Source organism: Sceloporus undulatus, chromosome 3 (assembly GCF_019175285.1).
Source record: "Sceloporus undulatus isolate JIND9_A2432 ecotype Alabama chromosome 3, SceUnd_v1.1, whole genome shotgun sequence".
Classification (NCBI taxonomy): Eukaryota; Metazoa; Chordata; class Lepidosauria; order Squamata; family Phrynosomatidae; genus Sceloporus; species Sceloporus undulatus.
Genome location: NC_056524.1, coordinates 261,145,812 through 261,159,301, shown reverse-complemented (window position 1 = coordinate 261,159,301; position 13,490 = coordinate 261,145,812). Strand labels below are relative to the sequence as shown.

General features: G+C 42.0%; 1 protein-coding gene across 2 annotated transcripts in view; it reads left to right on the top strand.

The window, feature by feature from the left end:
- The first annotated feature begins 933 nt into the window (after nt 1-933).
- Nucleotides 934-13,490, top strand: part of ZMAT3 (zinc finger matrin-type 3) — a 40,308-nt gene continuing 27,751 nt past the window's right edge. The window contains exons 1-4 of one of the 2 annotated variants that reach the window (XM_042457934.1): nt 934-1,244; nt 4,664-4,747; nt 8,353-8,682; nt 12,731-12,850. In XM_042457934.1, coding sequence (XP_042313868.1) covers nt 4,700-4,747; nt 8,353-8,682; nt 12,731-12,850 — 498 coding nt within the window. In that variant the 5' untranslated portion in view covers nt 934-1,244; nt 4,664-4,699. Of the gene's footprint in view, nt 1,245-4,663; nt 4,748-6,067; nt 6,199-8,352; nt 8,683-12,730; nt 12,851-13,490 lie in introns of those variants that run through there. The other variant, XM_042457933.1, reaches the window with a different exon arrangement.

The window sequence follows — 13,490 nt, the reverse complement described above, 5'->3', positions numbered from 1 at the left end:
TTACAATGTCACATCCCATTTTGTGGATAACAATTTGGCTTCCCAGGAGATTAAAAAAACCCCTCCTGTTTTTATAGATAACAGTTGCATTGAAGGACAATGTCGCACACTTGTGTAGTCCTGGACTACCTGCCATATTTCATTATAGTGGCAAAAAATGTATTTTCCTTTAAAGGTGGAGTTGAACTTGGTGGCTATAACATCAAGATCTTTTAGTGATATAAATATCAGTTTTTGTGCCAAATTTCATGCTTTTAACACAAAGTGCACCATAGGTTAGCTAATCTTATTGTGGTTTTTAGCTGGACCTAATGAAGTTATTATGATTACAATGGTGTGCCTTGCTGTTTGTCTGTATCCATCAATATTCTGCTTTCATTTTTGTCCATTATCTCAAAGAAAGTCTAGTTATCGGTAACAACAGTCCACCCGGCAAGGAAAATGCTGAGATAAGAAGAGGGCACGAAGCACGTACAAACCCTCTCCAAGGAACATTGACATTATTGGCAGGCATCTGTAGTCTCAACAAGGACAGTCTAGCTCTTTTTTTGTGCATTCAGTACCATGTTAATTCACACATTTAAGACAGACATGTTAAAGTAGAGTTTACAGCTCTGCACAGGATGAGGATCAATTTTAACTCTCAGAACTCCCCTACGTCTATGTGGTCAAATCCTTATGCCCCAAGTGCACTGGAAATGACGCAATTCAGGAATTTATAGTTTTGTGAGATATTTAGCCTTTTCTGTCCGAGAGCTCTGATGCTACAACAAACTACAAAATCCCAGGATTCCATAGCATTCAGCCAAGGCAACTAAGGTGGTGTCAAATTGCATTATTTCTGCAGTGCAAATACAACTTTGGAGGTCTTTTATTCATAGGGTTGTCGTAAGTGGAAGTCGACTTGATGGCAGTTAAAACAACAACAGCGATGGCTAGGAAAGGCTGCAGCAGTTTGTTTTTACCCAAGCCTGCTAGGAAGGGCAAGATTCCACTTCTTCCTCTCTCCCCGGCTGAATTATTTGACTGCAAATTCCGTTTACTACTTTGAGCCCAGTTTGCAGAAGTTTGAAGTAAGCTGAGGACAGAGGGAAAGTAGGAGGACCGAGGAACTGGGACATTTTATTTTATTTTTTTACAGATTTACAGAGCTGAGGTCTCATTCAAAACTCCAAACCAAAATCTCCTGTGGTGCTGTGGTGGATCATGAGCATGAGAATTGGATTTAACATAATCTATAAGAGGTAATCACTTTTCCTTGAACTGGTTGCAGTTCCTTGCCTCAGAGGTTCTCCTGGCATCGTCTGTGAGCTTCTCCATTAACCATCCTTCCCAGAACTTCATCCACCATTGATCCATGTACAGATGACCTGTTTTCCAGTTTCTAGCAATGATTAATCTAGCTATAGCAACTGAAAAGGATATAATTTCTTTATGATGGAGAAATTTATTGTCAAATTGAAATATTGACAAGAGAAGCAATTCTGGGGTGGGTTGAACCTTTTGTTTAGTGATGTCTGACATCAATTGAACAATCTGTGTCCAGAATTGTCCAGAAACTGGGACATTTTAAAAGTGATTAAAAATGGGACAGTAGAGAATTAATCACAAGTGTGCCTGCCAAATCTGGACAGTTGGATGATGTCCGGAGGAGAGTGACCAAAATAATGAACGGTCTGGAAACCATACCCTGTGAGGAGCAGCTTAGGGAGCAGGGTATGTTTAGCCTGGGAGATGATACGATAGCCCTGTTTAAATATTTGAAGTAATATCATATTGAGGATGGTTGTTGTTGTTGTTGTGTTTTTTGAGAACTGTAGTTCTGTGAGACATTCACCCTTCTTTGTCAGAGAGCTCTGGTGCTATAACAAACTACATTTCCCAGCATTTCCTAGCACCGAGCCAGGGCAATTCGAGTGGCCTCAAATTGGATTATTTCTGCAGTGTGTTTTGGACCTAGGACATGGAGCAATGGATGCAAACTACAGGGAAAGAGATTCCAGCTCAACATTAGGAAGAACTTCCTGGCAGTAAGGGCTGTTCGACAGGGGAACACACTCCTTCCTCGGAGAATGTGGTGGAGTTTCCTTTGGAGGTTTTTAAACAGAGGTTGGATGGCCATCTGTCGGGGATGCTTTTATTGTGTATTCCAGCATGGCAGAGGGTTGGACTGGATGGCCCTTGGGGTCTCTTCCAACCCTATGATTCTATGGACATAATGCGCCCTGTGAACTAGATGCTACCAACAATGAAACCATATGCCCTATGACGAGAGACTTAGGGAGCTGGGAGTTTAGCCAGGAGAAGAGAAGGTTAAGAGGTGATATGTTTAAATATTTGAAGAGGTGTCAGATTGAGGATCATAGAATCATAGAGTTGGAAGAGACCTCAAGGGCCATCCAGTCCAACCCCATTCTGCCATGCAGGAACTCTCAATCAAAGCATCCCCAACATCTGGCCATCCAGCCTCTGCTTAAAGACTTCCAAATAAGGAGACTCCACCACACTCCAAGGGAATGTATTCCACTGTGGAACAGCTCTTATTGTCAGGAAGTTCCTCCTAATGCATCCACTGTTCCTGGTTCTATTCCCTGGAGCAGCAGAAAACAAGCTTCCTCCATACTTTTAAGATGACATCCCTTCAAATATTTTAACAAGGCTATCAAACAAGGATGGAGCAAGCTTCTTTTCTGCTGCTTCAGGGATTAGGACCCGGAACAATGGATTCAAGTGACAGGAAAAGAGATTACACTTCAACATTAGGAAGAACTTCCTGACAGTAAGGGCTGTTTGACAGTGGAAGATACTCCCTCGGAGCGTAGTGGAGTCTTCTTCCTTGGAGGTCTTTAAGCAGAGACTGGATGGCCATTTGCTGGGGTGCTTGGATTGTGTATTTCTGCATGGCAGAGAGTTAGATGATACATTTGTTGGGAACGTTGGAAAGAACATCCTGACAGTGAGAGCTGTTTGCTATATTTCGTTGTTTGAATGTTAGGATGTGTCAGTATGTATTATTTTTGTAGAATGTACGCCATAGGCGGGTTCATTTGATCTATTTTAATTGATTGTATATACAGCGCTGTGTAAATGCATGATAATGATAATAATAATAATTGACAGTGGAACAACACTCCCAACACACCTTAGAGAGTAGTGTAGTCCCCTTCTTTGGAGACTTTTTAAACAGAGGCTGGATGTTTAAAACAGGGGTGCTTTGATTGTGTATTCCTGCATGACAGAGGGTTGGATGGTGCATTTGTTGGAACATTGGGAAGAACTGACAGTGAGAGCGGTTTGACAGTGGAACACACTCCTTCGGAAGGTGAGGAAGTCTCTTTCTTTGGAGACTTTTTAAACAGAGGTTGGATGGCCATCTGTCAGGGATGCTTGGATGCTGAGTTCCTGCATGGCAGGGGGTTGGACTGGATGACCCCTTGGGGTCCGCTTCCCACTGTAGGATCCTATCAGGGCATGCCCTCCCACCAAGTGGGGTGCAAACAAGGCAAAGGGAGCAGGCTGTTGGGGGTGGGAGGCAGGGTCCCCTTGGCTTGGCAGGGAAGGGCTTGTTCTGCCTCTGCAAAGCGAAAGAGGCTGGCAGCAGCAGCCACGAAGAGGAGGAGGAGGAGGAGGAGGACCAGCTGTTGCTCGCAAGACTCATGCGCCCTGGGAAAGACGTGACAGGGCAGCTCTCCCCAGTCTCCTCCCTTCCCTTCCCGGCTTGGCTTGCTCTGCAGTCACTTCCTGCAGCTGTTTCCATCGGAGTCCGGTTGATGCTCAGCCTCCCTGCAGCCTTTGCCACCCAGGAGGGCTCCAAGTGCAGAGAGAGATGATGGAGAGGCAGCCCTGAAAGAGGACCAACCTCCATCACCTCCAAGCAGCATCCCTGGAGTCTGCATCCCTTCCATCTTTCATCTCTTCTCCTCCTCCAGGGTTTGGGAAGCTGGTAGGTCCTGGGTGTTCTCCTTGATGCAGGATTGATCCAGTTTGACCCCACTTGGGCTGCATTCACACTGCAGGAATAATCGAGTTTGACATTACTTTAACTGTCCTGGCTCAATGCTATGGAATTCTGGGAACTATAGTTTGTTGTGGGCCCACAACAAACTACAATTTCCAGAATTCCATAGCATTGAGCCAGGACAGTTAAAGTGGTGTCCAATTGGATTACTTTAACAATATAGATACAGCCTGCAATTGTCATGGCTCCAGGCTGTCCAAATCCAGGCATTGCAGTTTGCGCGCCGCTTCTTGGACCGACCATATGAATACGACAACATGTGTTTTTAGAATTCAAAGTGTACGGTTGGCCCAACACCTCTGCAGCCTTGATTGGATTCTTTGCAGATTTGATGAAGGCATCCACACTAGGAATCACTAGAGGAATTCCACGGGAAGTTGACCGCCCCTTTGTCCCCTGGGTGGACCTAGAGAAATTCCTAGAGAAAACACCCCACTAGGCATTTGTTGGCCTTCCAGCATGATTCTGTAGTCAAAGTCTGGCAGGCATTGACCACAGAGTTGCGCCGGATGACTTGAAGATTCGTAGAGAGGTGTTCTCTTAGATTAGAAGAGCTGTGTTTTTGTTATTTGGTTTTTTTACACACTCACCCCTAACCCCATATAATGTGAATATTATAACTGTTTGCATTTATCTTTCTGTGAGGTTCCACTTCTGAGATGTGACATCCATGTGGCTACTATGCAGATTCAGATTGTCATGGTTTACATCTCTGGCTCAGCAGTCAAGGTTTTAATCTCTATTTCTTTAATTTTTCCCCTTGCCTAGGTGAAAGCATTTCAGGTGTACTGTATATACGCAAGTGTCAGGCAACCTCATGTATAAGTCGAGGGCAGATTTAGGGGCCAAAATTTTGATATGACCCGTGGATACGTCAAGGGTAAAATTTAGGGGCATGTAACAAAAGATCTATGAAGCAAAGGAAAACAATGCCAAAGAACTTACAAAATTCCAGGAGGAATAACTTTTGTGCTCACACTAAATGCTGGGTGGATGAGAGAGCTGAAGGTGGTCAATGCTTCCAGGACAGATTACACTCTTCCCTTTCACCAGGGGATAGTTCCTGATATATATATGTGTGTTAAAGTACAGTACTTACATTGACCTGTGAATAAGTCAACTCAGATTTCTTGGGTCAATTTTTTGACTAAAACGTCTAGACTTACACATGATATATACAGTAATTTCTAAACTGCAAGACATATTTTCCCCATATATTCCGTCCCGCACCCTCAGAACATCCGGGCAGCAACTACTAAAGGTGCCGGGGCCAGACTCTCCTCCGTCACTAGGCGACTTTCTCCATCGCTGCCCGGCCCTATGGAACACGCTGCCCGTCGAGCTCCGCTCAACTACCTCCCTGGCCCAATTTAAGAAGGACCTGAAGACCTTCTTATTCCAGCAAGCATTCCCCCCATAAAAATTCCTAAGGGCCTCCCTCCTCATCCGTGGCCATGAGGATGGGCTAATGGGGTTTTAGCTGTTTTATTTTTTACTGTGTGGTTTTGTTTTTAATTCATTTAGTGTATATGTATAATGTGTGTAAACCGCCCTGATCTAAGGAAGGTGCGGTATACAAATAAAACTTTTATTATTATTTTATTATTATTATTTATATTTTGAAATCTGTATTAGATCAGTGTGGTGTAGTGGTTTGAGCACTGGACGACGACACTGGATACCAGGGTTTGATTCCTCCTTGACCATGCAAACTGCTGGGTGACTTTGGGTAAATAAATCCACACACTCTCAGCCTCAGGGGAAGGCAATGACAAACCTCCCCTGTACCAATGTTGCTGAGAAAATTCTATGATAGGTTTGCCTTAGGGTCACTATAAGTCAGAAAATACTTGAAGGCAAACAACACACACCTTGTGGTTCTGCAAAATAGTGAAAACAGATAAGAATGTTGTTGAATATTGGGGTTGGGTACTGAAAAATTTTGCTAGAGCATGTACCACTAACTGAAACAAACAGGGATTCAACCAGACATGTAGTCTTAAGAATGCATTCTAAATACTGTTAAACTAAAACTGGGGACATTCAGATTTAAAACCCAGCTCACTTCTGAGTGGCCTTGAGCCAGTCAGCAAGTCTCACTCTAGCCTGAGGATAACAAAGAAGTGGTGAGAACCACATATACTACGTTCAGCTTCATGGAACATAGGTGGACTACAAAGGTAATTGCTGTTACATGCTTCTCTGTTCAGACATATGACAATTGTTATGTGCCATCATGTCAGCTTTGAGTTATGGTGACCCTATGAATAAGTCCTCACTCTTAACATCCTGCTCAGTTTTTGCAAACTCAGGGCAGTGGCTTCCTTTATTGAACCAATCCATCCGTAACATCACTGTGATGACATAAAATGAGAGATGTCATATCAAGATATCTACAAAATATGATAGGCTCGGTTTAGTCCTCCCTTCAGCCACCATCTTGGGGGGAAAGAGGCAGGCTAGCTCCAACTGCCTGCCTGAAAGAAGAAAAAGCCCTCCTTCCGACCACCATCTTGAGGGGGAGAGAGGCCTGTTATGTTTTATTTAAACTTTGTATTGTACTTCCTGTTGTACACCGCTTTGATCTAATTTGGAAAAGCGGTATATAAATAAACATTATTATTATTAGTCATCTTGCCTTCTAGGGAAGATCCAGGCTTGATTTGCTCTCAGGTCTAAATATTTGCTTATTTTTAGTAGTCCATGGTATCTGTAGATCTCTTCTCCAACACAGCGTTTCAAATGAGGTGATTTTCTTCCTGTCAGCTTTCTTCACTGTCCAGTTTTCACAATCATACATAGAAATGGGAAATATGATGACATTATATACAGTGGAGTAATACAATGGTGTCCCTTATATAAAAAGGAAATAAAAACCGAGGTTTACTTTTTTGATTTTTTAGGGGAATATTTCATGCTGTGGATGGTTGAATCTGTGCATGCAGAATCTGTGAATACCAAGGGTCATATGTTTTTATTCTTTAAATTCTTCAAGTATGTTCATTTTAGATTATATTTTGGGTCTATGGTTGATTGAGTGCAGATCTTTATCTTTAATCTTAATTTTTGATATTAGCAGTTCGTGGTCTGTGCCACAGTCAATGTCTGATCCTGGTCTTGAAGACAGCATGGAGGTTCTACATCTTTTGTTTATAATTGTGTTGCCTGTTTGATCTTCATATTGGTTATACAATGATGTCCATATATATATACACTTGACTTGGATAATGTTTTTTAGATTTTCCATGCAGTCACTGATACCATTCAGTCAGATTTTGCATTATAACCTGTGACTGCTTTTGCTACATCACCCCTTGCTCTTAACCCCGCCCCATTTCTTTTTAGATTGCCATTTCCAGAGTAAAACACTGTGTAATTATTTGGATGAAACAATCCCAATGCAGTCCACTTTCTTTCATTCTGATAATAATTTTGACAAAAAGAATTGTTCCGCATCATTTCTTCCTTGCTTGGTATATATATCACAGTACATTCCTGCAGTTTCTAACAGGCAGCAAAAGCAAGAGATGCATAGGAATCCTGTCATACTGCTGTACATGATTGATAGGTTGTAGTCAGATCTATCTAGAACATGTACAGAGGAGGGTGACCAAGACTCAAAGCCCTGTGAGAAATGGGTAAAAAAAACTAGATATATTTAGCTTTGGTAAGATTGAGAGGTAACCTGATAGCTGTCTTTAAATATCTGAAGGAATGTCTTGTAGATTAGAACATGGAGAATATAGTGATGTCTGGAAGGCTATAGCTTCCTCATCCCTTACCCAGTCCAGCTTTCTACTGCCCAGCCAAATGCTAATGAAAAATCTTTAAATAGGAACTGAGCAAAATAGCATATAGCCTTTGATACTGGAGGTAATATATAGTCATGAAGACAAATAGCCTTGGATAGCCATATCATCCATGAATTTGTCTCAGCCCTCTTTAGGACAGTCCACAGGGGATACAAGTGAAAGGGAGAACTAACAACAAACTCTTGGCCTGTCAGCTTCTAGTAAAACATTCTGTCCAGTTTCCTTGTGCCTCTTGAGACAGAGCATGGAAAGTAGCTAGCAGAGAATTCTGGGTTTGTCGTTGTGTGCTTTCAGGTTGTTTCCAGCTTATGGCAACTTTAAGACAAATGTATCATGAGTTTTTCTTGGCAAGATTTGTTTAGTGGAGGTTTTCCATTGCCTTCCCTTGAGCATATGACTTCCCCAATGTCACCCAAAGTATTGTAATCCAGAAAAGTAACTTCTCCAAGCTCTTCTCAGAAGTAAGTTGTGGAAGCCCCTCCTGTTTAGTTGAATTTATTTTCTTCTTTTTGTCTGGTCCAGGTCAGACATCATCTTTTGTCATCAGAAGAAGCATGCCAGAAAGTCTCTCAGCCAATGATTCTCCTGCAGCAAGGTGGACTTCCTCTTCCTCTTCCTCCTGAGAAGCTCCCACCTTTTCCTATGTCAGTGGCCAGCAGGCCCACAGCCAACTTGCGACTCTCCCCACAGAAACCACTTGGACTAGGCCCATCCCTGCCACTTACACAAGATGAGGAACTTGCTCCAGGGGCAGAACAGGACTCGGTCCTGGAGGAACTCTGTAAACCTTTGTGTTGCAGGCTATGTAACGTCACCTTGAATTCTGCGCAGCAAGCCCAGGCTCATTATCAGGTAAGTAGGAAGCTGTGGACAGATGACATGTCCAGTTCCAGGATCCAAGGGGTGCTGCTTCTCTATATGATGGTGGAAACTGTAGGAAATCCAATTCGATTAGGGCATACAGAACTCCAGTGTCTGGGAGCAATTCTGCTATGATGTGGTTGCCAAAAGGTTAAAGTGTGGATCAGGAAGATGTAGTTCAGACTGTACCTTAGCCCTGAATTGACTGTGTGGTGTCTTCTTGATCTGCAAACTGGGGGTGATATTTCTCTCATACCTTGCGGGGCTGTTATAAGGATTTCTAAGTTAATCTATTTTTTTTAAAAAAACATATTTTTAAATTATTTTAAAAAATGTATAAAAGAAGTAATCCTACCAGTACGAGAAAAGCTAGACTTTGTGTATGGCACTTTCGATATTTCCCAAATTCTGAGGCAATCTATGTGAAGTATTCCAAATACAGAATATATGATCAAAGTGGTACATATTATCAGATTGTAATAGTTTGAGCATTGGTCTCCGACTCTGGAGAACAACGTTCAAATCCCCACTTGGGCATGGAAACCCACTGAGGGGCCTTTGGCAAATCATATTCACTCAGCCTAAGAGGAGGACATAGGCAAACTCCCTCTGAACAAATCTTGCCAAGAAAATCCCATGGTAGGTTTTCTTTAGGGTCACCATAAGTCAAAAATGACTTGAAGGCACACCACCCCCACAACGTATCAGTGACTTGGATAAAGGAAAAGTGGGCATGCTTATCAAATCTGCAGATGATACCAAATTAGGAGGAGTAGCTAATACCCCAGTGGAGAAAATCAAAATTCAAAGTGACCTTAATAGATTAGAAAGCTGGGACAAAACTAGCAAAATAAATTTCAGCAGGGAGAAATGTAAGGTACTGCACTTAGGCAGAAAAAATGACAGGCATAGATATAGGATGGGGGACACCTGGCTTGACAACACTATATGTGAAAGGGATCAAGGAGTCCTAGTAGATCACAAGTTCAACATGAGTCAACAGTGTGATGTGGCAGATAAAAAAGCCAGTGCGATTCTAGGCTGCATCAATAGAAGTACAGTGTCTAGATCAAATGAAGTAATAGTGCTACTCTATTCTTCTTTGGTCAGGCCTCACCTGGAATATTGTGTCCAGTTCTGGGCATCACAATTCAAAAAGGATGTTGACAAGCTGGTGCATGACCAGAGGAGGGTGACCAAAATGGTGAAGAGTCTAGAAACCATTCCCTATGAGGAGAGACTTAGGGAGCTACGTATGCTTAGCCTGGAGGAGAGAAGGTTAAGAGTCACATATTTAAATATTTTGAAGGGCTGTCATATTGAAGATGGAGAAAGTTTGTTTTCTGCTGCTCCAGAGAATAGGACCCAGAGCAATGGATTCAAACTACGGGAGAAGAGATTCCACTTCAACATTAGAAAGAACTTCCTGACAGTAAAAGCTGTTCGACATAAGAACACACTCCCTTGGAGAGTGGTGGGGGCTCCTACTTTGAAGGTTTTTAAACAGAGGCTGGATGGCCATCTCTCAGTGGTGCTTTGATTGTGTGTTCCTGCATGGCAGGAGGTTAGACTGAATGGCCTTGGGCTGTTTTAGGGCTTTATAGGTTGTAAACCAGCACTTTCAAGTGTGCCAGAATGGTACTGATAAACCAGTAAATCTTTTGCAACCAAAATGTGTTCCTGCCAGTCCTGTAAGCAACGCAAATGATTAATCCTACATTGGTAGTAACGCGATCTTGTAGCACCCTTTGCGACTAACTGAAACGAAAGTAGTTGGCAGACTAATCTACTCCCTCCCGATGTCCATGCTCATGCTGCCAACATCTCTTCTTTCCGTTTAGTCTCAAACGTGCTACCAAGATACTTTACATACTACCCTTAAAGCACATTCTTCATTGTCCCAAAAGGTGGAAGATGCAACAAGGGGTCACTATTTTAGATTCTGTCTTACCCAACAAGGATTACTAGATTAATGAAGTGCAATGGTGGGCTCCTTAGGTACTTGCGAAGACTGCCATGTTCTCCTGAGTTTGTTATTACATTGGACAAGGAAGAAGTCTAGTCCGACACACATTCTAGTACTTTAGGAAAGCTGATTTCAGTACTTAGAAAATACGGGGTGATCCCATGGTCCAGGAATACTAAAAGAAAAGGCATTCCAACGGATGGGACTTTCTCAAAAGGGAGAATTCCTGCAAGGCACAATTCAAACAGTTCCAGTGAGAAGCAACGAAAAATGTAATAGTCCAACTAACCCAGGATGGATGACCAGTGACACTTTTCACTCAGCTAAATTTTAAATGGAACTGTATAAAAAATGGAAAATTGGGAAAATCAACCAAATAGGAATTCAACAATAGTTACATGTGTAGAGATAAGGTCAGAAAAGCTAAAGCACATAATGAACTCAGGGCTGCTAGAAGAGGTTAAGACAGACAAAGAAGGGCCGTGTATGGGATGTCCCGCAGCAAAAGGAAGAAAAGGAAACAGTAGGGGCACTGCGTTGAGAAGATGGGCAATGCTAACAGAAGACAAGATAAAAGGGCAGAAATTACTCACACTTTCTGTGCCTAAGTCTTCTCAGAAAAGGAAAAGGACGCAACCTGGAAGGATAATGGAGCAGAGGAACGAAAGGGAAATTTCAGCACAGAATAAGCAAAAGAGATAGTACAGTAATATCTTGTTAATCGAAAAAGGAATTTAAGTCTCCAGGACCAGATACTACATCCAAGGGTATTAAAAAACTGGCAAACGGAATATCGTAGCCATTGCAATAATCTCTGAGAACTCCTGGAGAACAGAAGAATTCCCAGTAACGGGAGGAGGGCAACAGTGTCCCCATCTTCAAAAATGAGGAAAAAAGAGACCCAACATTAGCGGTCCAGTTAGTCTGAGCATAATAACAGGAAGATACTGGAGCAGATCATTAAAACGTAGATTAGGAACAGCTAGAAAGCATGGCACAACACAAAAATCAACATGGGTTTCAGAGAAAGAATCATGCCCATACAAAATTAGCTCATTTCTTTGGATAAAATTACCAGCTTGTTATAATGGATGCTGTGATATAAGATATCTTGATTTCAGTAAGGCCTTTGACAAAGTTCCCCCATGAGAGTCCTTTGCAAAACAAACTTGTAAATGCTTTTGATAATTATTGATTTGAATGTAATAATCAGTGTTAGGGCTATTGTCATTATTGAATTGCTAACATTACTGTTTTGTTGTTGTTAGGTTTTTTGCTATGTATTGCTATGTTATATTTCTTTATTATCTTATGTGTATTGTTTTTTTATTGCTATTGCGCTGGATTTCCTATGTGTGTAAGCGTCCCGATTTCCTAGTGATTGGGCAGGGTACTAAATACATTATATTATATTATTATTATTATTATGATTGTAAAATGTGGCTAGACAGGTTAACTGTTCAATGATTTCGTAGGGGGTGACGGGACATAACCCAAAGGGTGCTCAACGAGGCTCTTTTTCATCCGGGAGGAAGTGGACCAGTGGGGGCCCACCAGGGCTCTGTCCTGGGACCAGTGTTAGTAAACTCTTTATCAATGCCGTGGATGACAGAATTGGGAGCAGACGTAGCAAATTTGCTATATTATCAAGGTCATCTTCTGCCTCTCATTAGAGAGTAAGTTAACTGTGTTTTCTGCCCCTCCCTACTTCCACAGTACAGCTTGCCTGTCTGGCATGATTCATGATCCTTCCTTGAAGAAGTTCATCCTAGTATGCTTGACCATCAGAGTGAGATACGATGCACTGAGTGAAAAGCAAGTGTCCCCAAGAAGATTAACAGTACAGAAGATGCATAGCCTGAGGCACATGACAGAAACACATATTACAACTATAAAAATATGTAATGTAAAGGGAAGTTTAGTGACCCATAACTACCATTGCATTCACAAATAAGCTGTTTGCGTAATACTTAATTACTTAATTAAGAATTGCATCAACTGTCACAGTAAACCTACCCTTTTTGTGTTGACATTGCTGCTCACAACACTTGTTAACACAAGCTCTCTTTCTAGGGGAAAAACCACAGTAAGAAACTTCGGAATTACTATGCTGCTAACAGCTGCCTTGCTCCTACCAGGATGAGTGACACCCTTGAGCCAGCAACGCAACCAGTGATTTCCCTTCAAGTTCAGGTAAGTGTTGAGAGGACTGTGGCCTGCTTTTTAGATTGACATATGTGTGTGTGTGTATCTATTTCATATTGATTTCTTCTGTTTTATTGTAAGCCAGTGCTACTCAAATTGGTAGTCCACTTTGTTCTTGAGCTATTTGCTGCTGATCCCTGAAGAACCTCCAGGAAAGAAAAAGAAAAAGAAAAAGAAAGAAAGAAAGGAAAGTAGCCAATGTGCACAAATATACCGTATACTGTCATCCTTCCATATTTGCGGCTTTGATATTTGCGGATTTGATTATTCACGGATTTCATTAATATGTTCTCTCTAGGACTGCCTATGTCCTCTAGTGCAACTCTGTGGTCAACTTTAACTAAAAGTTGCACTGAAGGACCATTTGTAACTATTCCATTGCCATTTTGTGGTCAGTGTGTGTTGGACATTGACCACAGAGTTGCACTGGAGGATCTAGAGATTCCTAGAGAGGTGTCCTCTCAGGTAAAAACAGTGTTTTTGTTATTTGCGGTTTTCCCATATTCACAGGGGTCTTGTTCCCCTAACCCTAGCGAATATGGAGGGACAACTGTATACTCAATTATAAGTCAACCTCATGTATAAGTCGAGGTCAGGTTTTGGGGCCAAAATTATGGATTTTGCCATG